The sequence below is a fragment of the Sorex fumeus genome, unplaced genomic scaffold (assembly GCF_029834395.1).
Source record: "Sorex fumeus unplaced genomic scaffold, SorFum_2.1 ptg000082l, whole genome shotgun sequence".
NCBI lineage: Eukaryota > Metazoa > Chordata > Mammalia > Eulipotyphla > Soricidae > Sorex > Sorex fumeus.
Genome location: NW_026606139.1, coordinates 3,980,994 through 3,999,347, shown reverse-complemented (window position 1 = coordinate 3,999,347; position 18,354 = coordinate 3,980,994). Strand labels below are relative to the sequence as shown.

The window sequence follows — 18,354 nt, the reverse complement described above, 5'->3', positions numbered from 1 at the left end:
CTTTTATTTTGGTCCTAATGCTTTGGGGGAGTGGGGCTGACCGAACATATTTGAAATTCCCAAACTTCCTCTCCCGTGAGCACTACTAGATCAATCCTGAAGCCAAACTGGGATTCCAGAAGCACCTTGTCAGCCCGATACAGGACACGGGAAGCACACTGGCACCCTGTCAGCCCGATACAGGACACGGGCGGCACTCAGAATGTTTCTTCCTTGCCCTCATCCTCGGAGAAATCCTCACTTATTGGTTCTTACAACATTTGCCCAGAAATAAGTGTTTCCAGATCCTGTCTGGGGGCAGGGGCCAAGGACTCAGCTGTCGGCCCTCCTGCCAACAGAAGTTGCTGTGCTGGGAACACGATCCACAAACAGGTGAGCCAAGCACAGGGCAGGGCAGGCTCATCCGTGTCTCAGGCCCCCTAGATCAGCCTGCCCGGGGACCCTGCTGTGGTCCTTCCTCCTACACTTCAGCTACCTACCAAGCGTCCCCTAGCAGCCAGCTGTCTGTAGCACTGTAGCACTGTCCTCCCGTTGCTCATCGATTTGCCTGAGTGGGCACCGGTAACGTCTTGTGACTGCTTTTGGCACATCGGATACGCCACGGGGAGCTTGCCAGGCTCTGCCGTGTCTTGGGATCCTCTCGGTAGCTTGCCGGGCTCTCTAGGAGGGACAGAGGAATCCAACCCGGGTCGGCTGCGTGCAAGGCAAATGCCCAACCTGCAGTGCTATCGCTCCAGCCCAGACTAGGATCTAATCCGAAAAATTCCTACATCTAGCCCATCTTCCACCTGAACTCCACTACCCCACTCTCCAAAGCCTGGGGTGGTTTTTTTGGTTTGTTTATAAAGAAAAACATACTTGGCTGTGAATTATTTAACCTTCAGATCATCAAATCTAGAAACTTGTTGATATCCACATAACTCCTTTCTCCCGGGTTAAATGACAAAAGGCTGCCCTTCTCCAACTAAAAAGCCATGTCACATGCATTTTAGTCGTCTTTTTTTTTTTTTTTAGGGTCACATCCAACAATGCTCACGGGTTATTCCTGGCTCTGCACTCAGGAATTACTCTTGGTGGTGTTGGGACCATATGGGATGCCGGGGATCAAATCAGGTCAGCCCCACATGTATTTTAGAATCAGTTTCCCCTCCAGGAAATCTCCATGATCAATTATTAATTTGAATTTGTTCAGTCTAGAGCCAATTGGATCATTCTGTTGACATTTAAACATTGTTGAACTTCTTTTCAAAACCGAATCTTTTTTTTTTTTTCCTGGGTGGCTGCGTGGGGAGCCTGTCTGGTCTTTATTTCATCACATCCTCAGGCATTTCAGTACAGGCTCTTCCATCACCTGAAATTGCTCTCCTTGATGTCTTAAATAACCACAGTTGTTGAGGCTGGAGAGCTCAATGGGCTGGAGCATATGCACCACATGAGCCGTACCAAGAATAGCCCCTGTACCCTGCCCAATGAACTTTTAGGGGAGGGGCATGGGTAAAAAAAAAAGTTTTAAAAGTTCAAACCAGGGGCTGGAGCAATAGCACAGCGGGTAGGCTGTTTGCCTTGCACACGGCCCAACCCGGGTTCGAATTCCAGCATCCCGTATGGTCCTCTGAGCACGGCCAGGAGTAATGATTCCTGAGTGCAGAGCCAGGAGTAACCCCTGTGCATCACCAAATGTGACCCAAAAAGCAAAAAAAAAAAAAAAAAAAAAAAAATTCAAACCATTGTTGACTATTTTTCATAAAAAACTCCTACCCATTCCCCTCATTTCTCTAGTTCTGTACTTCAGATTACAGGACTCCTGTTGCCTATTAGTTGGGCCTTTTTTCCTGGCTGTTTTCTGATTGGCCACAGCTGGTGATGCCCAGAGACACGCGATGCACGAAGTCTGTGATCAGCCCGCCAAAGCTCTTCCAAGCAGTTTCACCTACATTCCTGAGTTCACTTACCTCGTTTAGGCCCATTTTGTCCATCTTCCACAGGGAAGTGGCTCAGAGGCTGCATACTGATTGGTTTTTACTGCCTAACCCTGGTTCTTTTCCATTATTTCACGCTTCAGTGAACCTAAGTACATAATTCGTTTGGTTATGCACAGAAATACAGCCCTTATCTTGAGAGCGTCTTCCTTTGCTGCATGTCCGTAAAACACATCGCCCTTCTCCACTTCACCTTGGCAAGACGAAAGACCATTCTCTCCAGCGTCACCGCTCCATGCCCATCTGCGTCTTCAAACGGGAAGGCCTCACTCATCTCCCCAGCTGCCCACTTCAACTCCATTTTCCCAAGAGCAACCAGACATTTCAAGATGCAAATCTGAACTGCGTAAAATCATTCAATAGATTGCAGTTGTAATTTTGAGCGTTACAAAATTCTTAAAATGGCCTGGCTTCTTCCAAGTTCATTTCCCATGTCAGTTATCCTGTACTGGCTTCCTGCTAACCCCGATGTCTTGGGCCTTTCCTTCTACACATGTTCTCAGTCTAATACTAATTGACTACGGTTTTAATGACCTACACTTGCGGAGAATGCCAAATTATTCTTGGCTCCTACACGTTCCCCTGTGGGGGAAAGAAAGCTCACTGCTGTCCTTGATCAGTCCTCCAGCCACTAGTCATTACGTCCTCATCACAATGTGATTGTATCACATCATTTTCCTCTCGTCTATATTTGAGCTTTTGATTTTCCTCAGACATAAATGTGATAGTACTTGCCTCCTTCAGAAACTTCTTACGCCTCTCAGGCTGAATCAGCAGGTGCCCTCCACATGGGCTGTGACTCCTTTCCCCAACTCCTCACCCGGCCCCTTCAAGTTCCCTGCTTGCCTGAGTTACTGTGGGATGTGCCTGCCCACACCCTCACACAGGCTGAAGCCTGGGGAGTGTGGGGTGTGGTCCTCCAGGCAACCCCTTTCCACTGTTCCTAGCGCTGACCAGTATAGGCTGGTCAAGGGGCAGCTGTTAGCAGATAACTGAAGGGTGCAAAAAAAAAAAAAAAAAAAAAAGGGCTGGCATGATGGGCAGAGATCGCCCTCTGGTGGCCATGGCAGTGGCATTTCTTTCCCCCCCTCCAGGCTTCTCTTCAAACAGAGGCGCTGGATGGAGAGGCAGAAGTCACGCTGTACCTTGAGGCTCTCCTTGCCTAGGTCCCCACCACACAGGAGCCCTGCTCCCTTGGCACCATCTCCTGACACCCAGCATACATCCCCACAGCTGCCTCCTGTTCCTACCCACACCGTCCACACAGCTGCAGGGGTGTTCCCCAACCTCGGCAATATCCGTGAGCCTCGGTGAGCTCCTACCTCTGTGCTCAGCGGACTCCTACCTCTGTGCTCAGCGGACTGGGGATTGACTCCTTTCCTGCGGTTCTAACTCTTGCACCCTAGGTCTTTCGTGAACTCAGACGTCATAAAAACTCAGTTGGGCTGACGGAAATTCACTCTTCACCACTATCTAGATTCTCAGTCGCAGCCCACGTTATCTTCGTGTTGTGTAAAGAAGAGAAACGTGGGCTCGGAGAGGTAGTGGGTAGGGGGCTCGCCTCGCACACGGCTGACTCGGGTTCGACCCCCAGCATCCCATATGGTCCCTCAAGTCCCGCCGGGAGTGGCTCCTGAGGGCAGAACCAGGAATTAAGTCAGCCCTCGGTATAGCCGGTGCGGCCCAAAGACAAAACCAAGAAAAGGAAGCAAACGCGAGAAACAGGTGGTTTCCAAGAGCGTGTATTACACAGGTCAGAGTGCAGAAATGGCAAACCCCGGTCATGTTTGCTTTAAAAGCTCATCAGGTGCCAATGCCAAGTCCTGATACTTCTGAGGACCCCCAGGGTCTCGGTCTCTCCGGAGCGGGCTGGGCCCAGGCTCCTGGCTGAGAGGGCAGCTGCTGTACAGAACGTCCTGCCTCCGGTCACCTGAAGCGTCAGGCATGTTGCTGAGGCCCAGGGCTGGCCCTCTTTTTTCTGTCGGTGCACACTCAGGCTGCCACAGCCGGACCTGGCCAGGAACCTCGCATGGCGGAGGGTCACTGGGTGGCCAGGTGGCCCCCTGCTGCCAGGGCGCCAGGTCCTCCGGGTGGGCTGGAGTTGTGGGTTTTGAGTCCTGGGAAGCGGGCCCACCTTTCACTGCGGCTACTCTGCCACCCGGAGCCCTGTCTGCACCCTCAAGGAGGCACTTCCAGGGCCATGGTGCTGGCTCCCCAGAGGGGGTGACGAGTCCTGGGGAGCAGGGGCAAAGTGCTGAGAGTGCCTGGGGATGGGGGTGCTGGGCCTCCCAGCAGCCTTCAGTCGGGATGGGGTCTGCGAGTCCAGCCCTGCTCAAGGAGCCAGTGGCCACCTCGAAGCTCTGTGGGCTCCCAAGCCTCTGGGAGACGCGAGGGCATTCTACTCGGGGGGACCCCCGTGAGGCTGCTGCCAGGGGGTCCCTGGGCAAGAGACCGTCCTCCTCCTCACCCGCCCCAGCTCTGAGGGGCAGGCCCGGGCCCATTTCCAGCGCAGGCGTCATGCAGGGCTCTGGGTCACCCCGGCTGGGCTCTGGCCCGTCGTCCGCGTCGTCCTCCGAGGAGTCCACCTCCCGGATGGCCTCCTGCTTCTGCAGGGACTCGCGCCGCTCAGCCCGGTCCTGTCGGAGGGTGCCCAGGGCCCGCGAGGGGGCAGGCTGCAGCACCCCCTTCCCCGGCAGCGCGCTCCGGGTGCCGACGCCGTCCAGGGAGCTGCCTTCGCGCGGGGGCAGCTCCTTCTTGAGCTCCGGGTGCGGCGGCTCGAGGCTCGGCTTCCGAGCAGGGCCGAGCTTCTTGTCGGAGGCGGCCAGGGCCGCTGCCAGCTTCTCGGCCGACTGCACCCGCTTCAGCAGCGGGGAGCGGGGGGGCTCGGCGCTCTTGGGCCTCGAGAGCTGCCGGCCCAGGGGGGGCGACAGGTGGAGCTTGGCGGAGAAGGCCTGCGTGCCGTGGCCCGACAGGGGCGACGGGGAGCGCTGGGGCGAGGCGGCCGGGGGCGGCGACGGCGTATGGGCCAGCGGGGACAGCGGGATGCTGCCGGCCGACTTGCGCCGCGGGGAGCGGTACTGGCGCTGCAGCTTGGGGGCCAGGCCGTGCAGGGAGCTGGGCCGCGTGTGCCCGGAGCCGGCGGGGGAGCTGGGCACGCTGGAGCTGGGGGAGCTGCTCTGTGACGAGTTCCCTCCCACTGGGCGGGCGGGCAGGCAGACAGACGGACAGACGGACAGACAGACAGAACACTGTGAGTCGCAGGGAGCAGGGCTGTGCCCCGGGATGCCGCGGGACCCACTCTCCCGACTAGGACCCCAGCCCCCCTACGGAATGGAGTCGCCCCACACGCGAGGAGCCAGGGCACGGCCTACCTGAGTGCACGGCGTCGGGGGCCACCCGGTAGCCCTGAGTCGGGGAGCGCGGGGACAGGCTGTGGCTGTGCGTGGGGGAGCCCGAGCCGCTCTCCCCCGACGACAGGGAGCGGCTGAGGGACGAGAGGCTGCGGCTGGTGTGCAGCAAGGACGCCTGCTTGGTGATCTTCCGGAACAGGGAGCTCCGTCTCCTGCTGCGGGACACGGCTCAGGGTCACCGGGGGGCACGGAGGGCGCAGGGCTGCCATCCCCGGGCTCAGGGACTCACCTCTCTTGTCCGTCCTTGCCCCGGCTCCTCTTGCTCCTTCTGGCCATCTTGGCCTTGTAGCTGCCTTTCCGGGCCGGCCCCACTTTAATGGAAGTGTTTTCCAGGGGCGTGGTCGAGATGGACACCTTATTTCCACTCTGGGGGCAGAGCATGAGGTCCAGGCTCAGGTGGGGACATAGTCCCAGCCTGCCCGGCCTCCTCCTGGCTCAGGATGGAGCCCAGGGGGCCTGAGGGCCGGGCTTGAGAGCCTGGCTGGGAGGCTCATCTGTCTTGCTCCCTGGGCTCACGACAGCACAGAAGGGTCCCGGGGCTCAGGTAGGTGAAGGCCCCCCGCCACGGCACCCCCGTCCCCACACTGACCTTCAGGATGAGTTCCACCACCTCCGTGTGCACCAGCCCGTGCACCGGCTCCCCGTTGACGTGTGTGATGAGGTCCCCTGGGTGAAGGCCTGCCTCACTGGCCGGTCCCCCGTCCTCTACATGCTGGCTCGGGGGAAACGGAGCAGTGCTCAGCCCGGAGCCACGCCTGGCGTGTGGGCCCGGTCCTACTCATCGTGCCGAGCACCCGTCCCCGTGCCCCTGCCCGCCCCCCACCCTGGGGTCCCCCAGCGCTGCTGGAGGCAGGGGAGTGATACAGGAAACATACCCACACCATGTGCTGCACGGTATAGACGTCGGAGTCCCCCATGTAGACCCGAATGGCTCGCAGGGTGAAGCCGTACTTCTTCCCTGCACGGTGAATGACGATGGGGGGCCTCGCGCTGCCGAGGGCTCGCAGGAAGTCCCTGCTCGGGGAAGAGTCCCTGGACGAGGGGTTGGAGGACTGCGAGTGCGGAGACATGGGGCTGGCGAGAGGAGAGCAGCTGTGGTGTTCTGGAGGAGAAGCCAGGGCTTGAGGTGGGCTGGGGCCCAAGCACAGCCCCTGCGCCCTGTCAGGGTGCCGATCCAGAAGTGTCTTCCCCTTAGCCCCTGCGCCAAGCCCCTGGGGAGCCCTTCTTATTTATTCGTTCATCTTTGAGTGTTTTGTGTCACACACACTGGTGCTGGGGTGAAACCTGGGGTTCGGGAACTTCTTCAAAGATAAAAGCCAAAGTTTAATGGGGGAGCTGGGACGTGTGCCTGCCCTGCGGAGCCCCTACTGTGCACAGCACTCCAAGCCTGCACGCCCGGAGGCCTCCGCCGCCCCTCTCCCCAGGCCAGGTCACACCCGTGCCACGGGACCTCCTGAGACCCCAACCCTCACCGGCAGGAATGAGGAGGGACAGGGCAGTGGCCGAGGCAGACTTGATCACTTTGTTGAGGGGGCGCGCGGTGCGCTTTTCCAGAGAGTCCCCGGAGAGCAGCCGGTGGCGGGCCCTGCGCACGGCCAGGTCGCTGATGGCCTTGGGGGTGGCTCCCTCGGCCAGCTGCGGGCTGCTGTGGTCTCCTCGAGGCTCCGTGGCTGCGGACCCAGGCGACCCATGAGACGCGCGCCCCTCCCCGCTCGGGGCGTTGTCCCCCCCAGCGCCCGCAGGCCCACCTGGACTGGAGCAGAAGGGCCCCTCGGCAGAGGGTGTCAGGAGCCCCGCCGCCTCCTGCTGCTGCTGCCGCCTGGGGGGGCCACCCGCCTCCTCGGGGCCCTCGGAGCCGCGCGGCACGTCCAGGAGGCCGGAGCAGCGGCGGCGCACGGTCAGCGGCGGGCTGGAGTCGCTCTCGGTGTGGGAGGACTCGGACACGGACAGCCGCTTGCGCAGGCTGCGGGCGGGGGAGCAGGGTGAGCGGCCACTGTCCGCCCGGGTGGACCCCCCCACCCCCCCCACCCTCCCCACGCTCCCCTGGGCGCTCACATCTCGGGGGAGCCGAGCACCCAGCCGCGCTCGCGGCCCTTCAGCCCGCCCAGGCCGTCGGCGCGGTCCTCCTTCTCCTCGCTCAGGCTGCGCTGGGTGGGCGGCGGCGTGCGGCGCCCCTCCAGCAGGGACAGGCGCTCCATGCTGCTGGACACCTGCGGGCGCAGCGCGGGGCCAGCTCGAGGCGCCGGGGGTCCACCGCGCCCCTCTCCCCCCACACCCCTCGGCCCCTGGGGCCCACCTTGCTGAACCTCGGGGAGCAGGAGGAGAACTGGCGGATCTCCAGGCAGCCGTCCTCGCTGGCCTCCTCCTCGTCCTCCGAGTCCACGTGGTGGTAGCGCTCGGAGCGCGCTGGGGCGGACACGGCACAGCCCCTCAGAGAACCTGCCGGCGGCCGGCCACCCGGCCACCGCCACCGGGTCCCACCTGCCCGCCTGCCCCGAGGCCTTACTGTCGAAGTAGCTGGTGTCGTCCTCAGACTCGAGCTGCGGGATGAACTCCGCCTTCTGCCGCAGCAGGCCCGTCCAGTCCAGGCCCGCGAAGAGCGGGTGCTGCTTCACCTCGTGGGCACCCCCTGCGGGCGGGGGGACCCGGTGAGACCCGTGTCCTCCCCCGCCCCTCGCCCCCGCAGGGTCTGTCCTACCTGTGCCCAGCCTCTCCAGAGGGTTCTGGTGGAGGAGCTTCGAGGTGAGGTCCTGGGCGTCCGGGGGCAGCGCATCGTCCCCCTCGGGCCACACAATCTCGTCTGGAGCGACACAGGGAATGGAAGGGCGAGGAGGGGTTACAGATGCGGCTCCCAGCTCGCCCGCCGGACGGGGAGACGGTGCCCAGGGCCAAGGTGAGGAGACGATTAAGGTGGCCTGATAGGACCCGAGACCCAGACCTCCTACTCCCCAGCACCCCATCGGGGGGCCACGCACACCTTTGCCCCAGGCGCCCTATTCGGTTTGCCCCAGGCGCCCTATTCGGTTTGCCCCAGGCGCCCTATTCGGTTTGGGAGTGGGGGAGGGCACAGCAGTGGCTCATCCCACCTTTAAACTCCAGACACACGGAAACTCCCGTGGATGCAGAAAGGTGAGTGTCCACACACACACACAGCACAGCACACGTATGTGGGTGGCGTTCGTGGCGAGAACGGCACGCACACCCCCAGTTCGGAACAAGAATCTGCAGCCCCAAAGGAGGAGTCACATCTGCAAAGCCAGACTCTGCCCCGGGTACCTACCACTGATCACCTGCCCGAAGAGCTCCTCTGGAGTGTCCCCAAAGAAAGGGACGCAGCCCACCAGGAACTCGTACAGGATGATGCCCATGGCCCACCAGTCCACCGGCTTCCCGTAGCCCTGACGTAGGATCACCTCGGGCGCGATGTACTCTGGGGTCCCGCAGACCTGGGTAGAGAGGCCGGGGGGTTGGGGATGTTCCCTCCCCAGACAGAAAGTCACTCCAGACAACAAGCAGTAACAGGACCAGGCACCACAGCTGGAACCACTGGAGGGGTGAATTCTACACATTTTCTAAACTAGAATGTCTCGTTCTGACCTGAGATCACCATACCCCGAGACCTCAGCACGTCCTTCTGGCCCCTGACCCCCCTCCCCGTCCCCCCGGCCTCTGTTCCCCGCTGCCAGGGCAAGGCAGGGTTGTGTTCTAGAAAAATGGAATGCAGCAAAGTCCTGCCCTTCACTGGGCTTAGGAAGTTCAGGACAATCTCAGTTCAACAACAGTTAAATAACCAACTTTCTGGGGGCTGGAGTGATAGCACAGCGGGTAGGGAGTTTGCCTTGCATGCGGCAGACCCAGGTTCGATTCCCAGCATCCCATAGGGTCCCCTGAACACTGCCAGTAATTCCTGAGTGCAGAGTCAGGAGTGACCCAAAAAGCAAAAAAAAAAAAAAGAAAAAAAAAATAAAGCAACCAACTTTCTGTAAACCTGCGGAGCAAGATATTTTGGATTTTGTATCTCAGTCTCCCATTACCTTTTCCTAAACAATGACCCAGAAACCGAAAGGTAGGGCTGAGTTCCGAGTCCGCACCCACACCAGGGCGCGCGGGTGGCCTGTTACTCCGCGGCTGGAGCCCGCCTCAGCTCCGGCGTCGCCTCCACCCACCCACCTGCTTATCCAGGAACTCCCGGGCGTCCTTCTCAATGTGGCCTTCGTACAAGTTTGTCGTCAGGCTCATGAGGCCGATCTTAGAAAGGCCGAAGTCAGTGAGCTTGATGTGGCCCATGGACGTAATCAGGAGGCTGGGAAATGAGAGAAAGGAAGGAGGGGGTGACTTCCCGGGCTCGGGAGGGCGGATCCGAGCAGGTGCCACGGTTCCCAGCGGGCCGCCGAGGACTTCCTGAGCAGGCAGCAGCTGCGAGAGCAGAAATAGCACCGGCGCGGCGAGCCCGGTCCTGCACAAGCGCGGGCCTGCCTCCCTCCCACCCCCTCCTCGGTTCTATTTATTCCCCAACTGGGCTCCGTGCGCGGTGAGCGAAGCAGACGTTCCTCCAGCGCTGGCGGCCCCCGCCACGGCACTGCCCCCCCCAGCCCCCAGCTGGTCTGACTTGGGGAGAGGAAAGGGTCCTCGTCCTGCTCTGCTGTCTGTCTCGGAAGCGAGACTGCTCAGATGCTCAGAACCTGCGACTCTCCCCAGGAGCTCTCGCCCCCGCCCTCACACTGCCTCGGCCTTCTCCTGCGCCAAAGGCACTGGCCGCCACCCACTCACGGAGGCCGGGAGACCCGGCCCCGATTTCTGTCCACGTTGCCTGACTGACTGTCCCCACGCTCACTCACAGGGCCAGACCCCCGACCCACTTGAGTTGGTCACTGTGACTCACGTGGTGCTTCTCAGTAGCCCGCCGTGGCCCTCCGGACTGTTTCCTCTGACCCCTCTCCCTCCCTCGTCAGTTTTCAACTGTGGCCCCCTTGGAACATCCTGGGGCCCCAGGCTGGGAAACGGTGCTCTCAAGTACATGAACACAGGCTAGGCTCTACGATCCTGTCTAGAGGGGGGAGCAGGAACGTAAGGGTCAGAGGAGGTGAGTTACAACGTGGTCAGGGGTCCGGTGGACAGCTCAGAGGACTGGTGTGGGCCTGGCATCACACCAAGGGCCCCGAGTCCGACTCCCAGTACCAAGCGGCCCCTGGAATGCCCCGGCCTGAGCACTGAGTCCTCAGTGCCCCCCATGACTGTGGGAACTGGGTTCTGTCTGGCGTCACTCAGAGGCTCATCACAGCGCCTGGGCCCCACGTTGGAAGCTGCTCCCTTAACACCCGCCCCGCCTGCTGGATCTACGTCTCCCCCCAGCCACTCTCTTGATGATCTCATTTCCTCTTTGAAAGTAGTGTCATCCCTCGATAAAGCTCTTACCCTTCAAAACTAAACGAAACCCAAATTAACTAAGGCCCCGTGGGGACAGGCCCCGTCTCTCCTAGGGCCGCGTTCTCACTCCAGATAGTACCACGACGGCTGGCCTGTCCCTGAGTGGGCCTTGCTCCCTCAGCCTTGAGGGCTGCGGCTGTTGCTCCTCAGGAGAACTCCTCCCTACCTCACCCTCCTCTGTGTGCCCCGGGCTGCGGTCTACTCGGGCCCCCCTGTCACCCATTCGGCAGGGACGGCACTGACAGAAAGCCCGGGCACCTGCTCAGCACTGAGCAGATGTGCTGGCCCCCTCCTGTGCGTCTCTGAGAGCTCCTCAGTGACTTGCACGTGTCACCGGAGCCTGAGGCTGCCGCTGCCAGAGCTCGCTGGCAATGGCCTTGGACGGGGGCCAGAGCACGGGCCTCGATGGACACCCACGAGCACCATTTCTCTGCAGCCATTCCGGGACCAGTTCGAACAAACTGTGTCCATCTCCCTCAGAGATGCAGGAGGGACAGCGCGGCGCGTACTTGTCGGGCTTGAGGTCGCGGTGCACGATGCCGTAGTTGTGCAGGTACTCCAGGGCCAGCACAGTCTCCGCGAAGTACAGGCGCACCATGTCGACGGGCAGGGCCCCGATGTTCTTCAGCAGGGTGGCACAGTCTCCTCCTACAACAGGCGCAGGCCCCTCAGAGCAGGAACCAACCCCCTCCAGCTGGGCTCGGCGGATGGCCTGCCTGAGGGGCCAGCCAGGTGCCAGACACCGCGTGGACAGGAGCAGGAGGGAAGGCGAGGACGCCGAGAGCTGGCGGGCCGAGTGCAGCCTGCCCGGGGGCAGCCCCGCAGGGTGCACTGGCGGGGATGGGGGGGCGGGCACTCCTGGCTGGGGGGTCCTCTAGCTCAGTCTCTTCGTTGCCCTCCCCCCTGCCGGCAGTTTCTGGCTTCTGTGGAAAGCCACGTGGTCACTCCCAGACTGCACCCACGGAGTCACAGGGGGCTGATAGCTCAGGGAGGAGGAAAGGCTCCTGGTGCCGTGGCCCTCAGAGACGCACCCCAGGGTGCTCAATTCTCCCTCGAGCGGCTGCGTGCTCCCAAGGAGAGCTGCCTTCACGAGCCATCGGCCGGGGCCTGCTCTTCCCTCCTACGCCCGAGGCCTCTGCTGCGGCCTCCATGCCCTCCTCGGCTCCTGCCCGAGGCACGCGGACGTGCGTGTGCAACACGGCTTCTCACCGTGCCCCACACGGGCAGTCCCGGACCCTGCGAAGGGCTGGGAGCCTCGGGCCCCGGGGCCAAGTGCCCTCCGAGATCCCAAGCCAGAATCCGGCGCCGGAGATCGGGGAGGCCGAACCCTGCAACTCCCCTGTCCACCCGCTGCGGGGTCCAGCTCGGGGGCCCGGCCCCGGTGGGGACTCAGCCCGGCCCCCTCCCCAGTACCTTCCACATACTCCATCACCATGCACAGGTGGCGCTTGGTCTCGAAGGAGCAGAACATGCTGACCACGAAGGGGTTCTCGGCGAAGGTGAGGATGTCGCGCTCCACGAAGGCCTGCTGGATCTGGTTCCGCAGGATCAGGTTCTGCTTGTTGATCTTCTTCATGGCGAAGCGCTGCCGGGTGGCCCTGTGTCGCACCAGGAACACGGCCCTGGGAACGGCGTGCGGGCGTCATGCCCGGGCAAACGCACACAGGGCGCACATCTGAGCGGGAGCCTTCCCTTTTCTGCTTGTGCGCCACGCCCGTGATGCTCAGGGGACGGGATGAGGCGCCGGGGTCGAACCCAGGTCGGCAAATGCCCTGCCCACCCACTGTAGCGCCGTCCCGGCCCCGGGCCACCTCCTCTTACCCATAGGCGCCATTGCTGATGAGTTTGATGGTTTCGAAGTCCTCTTCCGAGGGCGTCTTCGTAGAGGTCAGAGACGAGCCCCGGCCCTGCCGAAGGCAGAGCCCAGGTGACGGAGGGAGCGCTTCGCCCGGATGCAGACTCCAGCCCAGCTTCCCCCAGACCCCTCAGGCTGCCCAGCCCTTGGCTGCAGAACCCAGAAGCGACCGTCAGGGAGGTGGGCACGATCTTTACCTCGACGGAATCATCAGTCTCTGGAGTGTCGGGACTGTCATAGCCACTCAGCTGGGCCATTTCTAGGATCAAAGAAGCACGCTGGAGTGCGGCCACACAGACACCCCGGGGTCCATCCCCCCGCACACAACAGGCACACGCAGCGCAGGCCTGAGTGCAGCCGCCTGTCTGGGACGCAAACGCGGCTCGGAGGTTCTGTCCCATTGCGGTCCAGGAGAAAAGGCAAACATCGCCACCCCGAGACGGCCAGTGCTACTAACACTGCCAGGTACTCTGATCAAGCTTCCCCCTAGCTTGGGCAACTCCTGGAAATTAGGCCCCGCGCTGGGCTATCAGTCCACATCGTGCTGGATGGGCCGGGGAGGGGGGTGCAGGAGCAGGAAGACGGACTGGGCCGAGTCTGTTCTTCAAGCAGGGGGAGGGCCTACGCCCAGAAGAGCGGAGGCATCGTCTGAAGCCCTAGGTCGGGAGCACGCCAAACACAGGGCAGTTTACAAAGTGGCAGCAGGAGAGGCGACCATGCGGGGAGGCGAGTGTGTCTGGAAAGGGAATCGGGGTCCTCGGCTGGTGATGACTCTGACTCTAGGTCGGGAAGCTGACCCTGGGCCTGGCTGGGCTCAGGGCAATGCACTCAGGGCTACGTGGGTGATTCTGCAGGGGGCTCCTCTCGGGAACGCGTGGCCCTCGAGGCTGTGTCATGTCTGCATCCAACTCTGGCTTCCCTGGGGTCAGAGCCTGTGGGCTGCGGGGCGTCTCTGCTTACCCTCCAGGGGATCCCGAGTCAGGCCCAGCTGGCTAACGATGTAGCGAGGAATGTCACATTTAATCCCTTGTCCCTCTTTGGCGTGGCCCTCAGCTGCTTCTAACAGGTGGTAAAACTCCTCAGGGTCGAACTCCTGTGAGGGAGAGGTGGGAGCGACAAGTGAAGATGTCTGGTCTCTGGTTCTACCGCCCCTGTCAGAGCCGGTGAATAAACGGGCTTCCTGTGGGTTGGGCCCGACACCCCTGAACAGCCAGGAGCATCACAGGCAGGAAACGCGGAGAGGGAATGTGGTCTTCCGGTCACTCCCAGAGCAGACAGGCCAAACCCAGGCTACCTTCAGCAACGGCAACCAGAGTGTTTGGTTTCACGGGGACCAGTGCCCGCCGCAGGCCAGTGTCAGAGGAGCCTCTCGGGGTACACTGGCCCTCAGATCTGACCCGGCACCCTCAGTGTGCCAGGGCTGCGGAGCTATGCGGAACTCAGGGGGGCGGCCTCTGGGTGCTGGGTCCCACTTACTGGGGGCCTTCCGGTGGGTGCCCCACTCGGGGCGAGACCTAACAACACGATGACGTCCCTACGAGGCCAAAGGAGGAAGGGACAAAAAACCAGCCTGACTCAGTGTCCCTGTTAAGTCCCGAACTTCGTGTTCTTGTGGCGGTGGCCCTCGGCCTGACCACAGCCGCAGCTGCCCGCTCCCACTCTGCTGTCTCTCAGAGGACGCTGCCCTCCCCTCCCCCACTCTCTCTCTTACCTACGCCAGACATGGAGAACCTCTTCCTCAGTCCCTGTCGGATGGGAACACTTCCCTCACGCCCAGCCCACCTCTTTCCCCAGATGAGTCCGTACCAGTTCCCTGGCTCGTCTGCCTGCCCCCAGACCATTAGCCAGCGGCACCCAGTGGTCCTTCTTAGAAGCAAAGCTAACAGGGGCTGGAGGGGTAGCACAGTGGGTGGGGCATTTGCCTTGCACACGGCCGACCTGGGTTCAATTCCCAGCATCCCATATGGTCCCCCGAGCACCGCCAGGGGTAATTCCTGAGTGCAGAGCTAGGAGTGACCCCTGTGCATCGCCAGGTGTGACCCAAAAAGAAGAAAAAAAAGTAAAGCTATCAGCATATTACTGAGAAATAATCACAGAATCCAAGCATTGATGTACATAATACACCGGAGCCTCATATAACAAACTACTTGATTTAACTCCTATGAAATTAAGGCCAAAGATGAATGCTGACCTGGGCAAGAGAGGCCCGGTGAGGCGGGGGCATGGCTGCCTGGCTAAGCTCTAGCTCAGCAGTGCCGGTAACCATATGGGCTGATGTTTGTTAAAACTCACTGAACTATATGCTCTAAAGGGATACCTCCCACATATAGATGGAGTGTCAGGGACAGAACCAAACCAAGTGCAAGGCAAGCACCCTACCCACTGGACTACCTTTCTGGCCCCCGAAGGGGTCTATTTCACACATGTCAATTATCTTATATAAAGTCAGTTTGAAAAAGCGACTCTGACTACGCCAACTTCATTCTCAGCGAAACTTTCTGCTGGTTCCCGCCTGCGTTCAGGGTAAACACGAACGCCAGGGTGAGAGCTGGGGTCTGTCCTGCCTCCTTTCCCGGCCTTTCCTTCACAGATGCCTCAACTACACCTTGCATGCACTTCATCCAACGCCCTTGCCCACGTTCCTCACCTGGAGAACTCACAATCATCCTTTGAGTGTCTCAAGTCTTCTACCTAAGGCACCAACAAACCAACTCTAACTCCGCCTCGGAGCACGTACTTCAGAGCTGGTTGTTGGCTTCATCCTGTCTACCAAGTTCCAGAGCGAAGCCGGTGCCCTCTGAAGTGTTGCTGAATGATCACGTGCACGAGTGCCCTTGTGTTCTCCAAGCCCCCCAGGCCCCCCTGTGCCAGGGCCTGCACAGGGTGGGGAGGGCCAGACCGATACCGGTCCCTGTCGTGCCCGTCCAATCCCCATCTTCCGGACGGGCAGTCCTTCTACAGTGTCCGCCCCACCAGGCTTCCAGCAGCCACTCACCAGGCATTCGAGGAGACGAGCCGGGCGGGCGATGACGATCATCAGCCTTTTCACCAGCTGCATCACGAAGGCCACTTCCGAGCTCTCCGAGCGCTCATGAGCCTGTGGGGGTCCGGGGTGGACGGAAGAGACAAGTGAGCCACTGGCCAGCGCGGCAGGGCGAGGTAGAACCGATCGCGGGGAGCCACGAGCTCGGGAAAGCAAAGAGCTCCGAGGGCCGGTCAGTGGGCTGTGCGATGGGGGCACGGCCGCGGGAGCACAGGGACACCCCCCAGACACAGCTTCCCCTGCTCCGCCGCCCCACCCCGCTTACCCTCACACCCAGCTCCGGGGGCGGCTCTCAACGGCCCCTCCGTGACGCCCACTCTCTGCCCAAGATAGACAGATACAAGGAACAGACAGGCCACAAGGCAGCAGAGGCATGACCAGATGGGCATTCCAGAAAGATCTCTTTGGCTCAAGTATGGATGGTCACCGAAGAAGCTAAGCTTGAAGGGAGGGAACCCCATTTTCTTGACTGTTGTAATAATTCGGATGAAAACGGCGTCAGTAAAGGCAAGAAGAACGGAGAATGGCCATAGGCCACAGGCAGGTGACAGAGGCATCAGGGCCACTCCAGAGGGAGGGGACAGAGGTGGCAAAGGAGGGGTTGGGGCAGCAGGTACAGGAGGTAAAGACAACTGCAATGTAGGAAAATTTCAGCGAAACCCTCAACAAAATAGGAAATACGGAAGTAGTGGTTTACGTGAGGTTGCGCGAGAACGCATTCGGGTTTATTTGGGGGGCCCCATGGCGGTGATGCTCAGCTTGACTTTGTGTACCTGGGATGCTGGGGGTGCCCAGGGACGGAGCTCAGGGACACCCAGACAGGAGGCACGTGCTCCAGCCCTGACACTGGGTGTGAGAGGAAAAGCAGGCAGGCTGAAAGAGCAGCTGTGTCGGACCCCTGGAGTTGGAGGGACCCAGGCTGGCGGCCTTCGTGGGGATTCACTGGCTCCGCGCCGGGCCCTTTCTCTTTTGTGGAAAACTGCTGTTTTCCAGCGGCTGCATGCAAGGCTGCACCCCTCGCTACCAGAGCCGAGCAGAGGTGATTTGATTGGGGCTCCAGAAACAGATAAATGACAACAGGTGCTCAGAGAGCGAGAGAGTGCATGACCGCGAGGAGGCTTCAGGCTCGACTTGCCATTTGGGTAATCCGGTTCCCTCTCCTGCCCACACGGCTCAGAGCTAGCTTCCCATTCACTGCAAAAAACCCTCAGAGTCCAGGTGGACAAGACCTTAGGCAGCTGGGGACAGTGACGTGGAGCTCAGGAGGCCAAGGAGGGAAGCCGTCACAGGCGGGTCCTGTAGCGCCAGGACTGGCAGTGGAGGAGGCTGAGGAGGGAGAAAGAGCGGAACACAGCCAGCAGGTGACGGGACCTCAACGCTAAGGGAGGGGCAGAGAAGGCACCTGGCAGAGGGGGGCAAGACTGAAGAGAAGAGTGAGGGGCTGAGGAGAGGCGGAGGCTGAAGGAGCTCCCAGACCTGGCAGTCAGTCAGCAAGTTTTCCCTCAGTGACCTTTGCTTCAAACTGCCTCAGTGACACGTGAGGAGAAGAGAGTAAAGGCAAAGACTGAAGAGAGAACAGGTTGTCGAGAAAGCCAACAGCACATGGGACCATTCAGAAATTGGTCAGGAACGGGAGAGGCTGTGAAATTAGTGAAATTAAATAGATTTTTTTCAAGGCTTAGCCCAAACATCAACTGTGAAGTCTTACTGGAGTTTCCCTACAAACATACACACCCACACCCACACCTACACACAGACTTTTCATATCTCCTAGCACCTGTTAATGGCCCATGGCATCATCGTGTTTTCCAACTGTCTGTCCCTCTAGCCATGCGGTAAGGCCGGAGGGTGCTTGGAGGACCATGAAGAACTGGGATTAAACAAAGTCCCCACATGCAAAGCAAGCACCCTAGTCTCTCGAGCCGTTTCCCTGGTCTGGACCTTACCCATTTATTTATTCGTTTAGTGATCTATTTATGGTTGGGGGGGGGGGGGTCACACTCAGCGATGCTCAGGACTTACTCCTGGCACTGCTTGGGGGACCAGATGGGGTGCCGGGGATTAAATCCAGGCCAGCCATGTGAGAGGAAAGTGTCTTATCCACTATCAAGAGGACTATCTCTCCGGTCTCAGAGCTGAGTTCTTGATAACAGGCGATCTTCTCTCAGAAACGCCAGGGACTGAGGGGGAATCCATCTCCTTTGGCCCCACAACTGAGGATAAGCCCAGCAAGAAGAGAGGCGGAGGTGGCCAAGAGAAGACAGACAAGGGCAGGGACGAGTGATCCCTGACCGCGTGGCGGGCGGGTCCCGGGGCACTCACGTCTTGCAGGAGCTTCTCCAGATTCTCTTGAAGTTCGTAGAAGTAGTGTGAGGTGATGAGGCCACTCCGAGATTTGTCGAGGCAGTCTCGGGCCATCTCAATCACCTGGTGATGGATGAAGCTCAAGGCCCCGTCTGCCAGGGGCAGCGCGCTGTCCGGAGCGTTGGAGGAAATGAACTCCGCGAGCCGCTCTTCCATCTGTGCAGTGGCCTGGGAGGAAAAGCAGGACAGGGGTCCTCGATTCTTGCCAATCCCGGCAGGAGCCTGAGGGGGCCGGTCAGGAGCTCTGCTTGAGCTGCTCAGAGGCCCTCTCCTCCT

The 18,354-nt window shown here is 60.5% G+C and overlaps 1 protein-coding gene across 5 annotated transcripts in view; it reads right to left on the bottom strand.

Moving 5' to 3' along the window:
- Positions 1-3,705: 3,705 nt before the first annotated feature.
- The window catches only part of MAST2 (microtubule associated serine/threonine kinase 2), a 154,811-nt gene continuing 140,162 nt past the window's right edge, over positions 3,706-18,354 (bottom strand). For 3 of the 5 annotated variants that reach the window (XM_056130897.1, XM_056130899.1, XM_056130901.1), the window contains 19 exons: positions 18,037-18,246; positions 15,667-15,768; positions 13,632-13,764; positions 12,869-12,930; positions 12,638-12,723; positions 12,230-12,438; positions 11,326-11,464; positions 9,560-9,692; positions 8,670-8,835; positions 8,088-8,189; positions 7,896-8,018; positions 7,686-7,795; positions 7,445-7,599; positions 6,862-7,352; positions 6,265-6,491; positions 5,979-6,101; positions 5,619-5,755; positions 5,351-5,544; positions 3,706-5,175 (listed from right to left, as the gene is read on the bottom strand). In XM_056130897.1, coding sequence (XP_055986872.1) covers positions 3,761-5,175; positions 5,351-5,544; positions 5,619-5,755; positions 5,979-6,101; positions 6,265-6,491; positions 6,862-7,352; positions 7,445-7,599; positions 7,686-7,795; positions 7,896-8,018; positions 8,088-8,189; positions 8,670-8,835; positions 9,560-9,692; positions 11,326-11,464; positions 12,230-12,438; positions 12,638-12,723; positions 12,869-12,930; positions 13,632-13,764; positions 15,667-15,768; positions 18,037-18,246 — 4,317 coding nt within the window. In that variant the 3' untranslated portion in view covers positions 3,706-3,760. The remainder of the gene's footprint in view (positions 5,176-5,350; positions 5,545-5,618; positions 5,756-5,978; positions 6,102-6,264; positions 6,492-6,861; positions 7,353-7,444; positions 7,600-7,685; positions 7,796-7,895; positions 8,019-8,087; positions 8,190-8,669; positions 8,836-9,559; positions 9,693-11,325; positions 11,465-12,229; positions 12,439-12,637; positions 12,724-12,868; positions 12,931-13,631; positions 13,765-15,666; positions 15,769-18,036; positions 18,247-18,354) is intronic. The other 2 variants (XM_056130902.1, XM_056130900.1) reach the window with 2 other exon arrangements.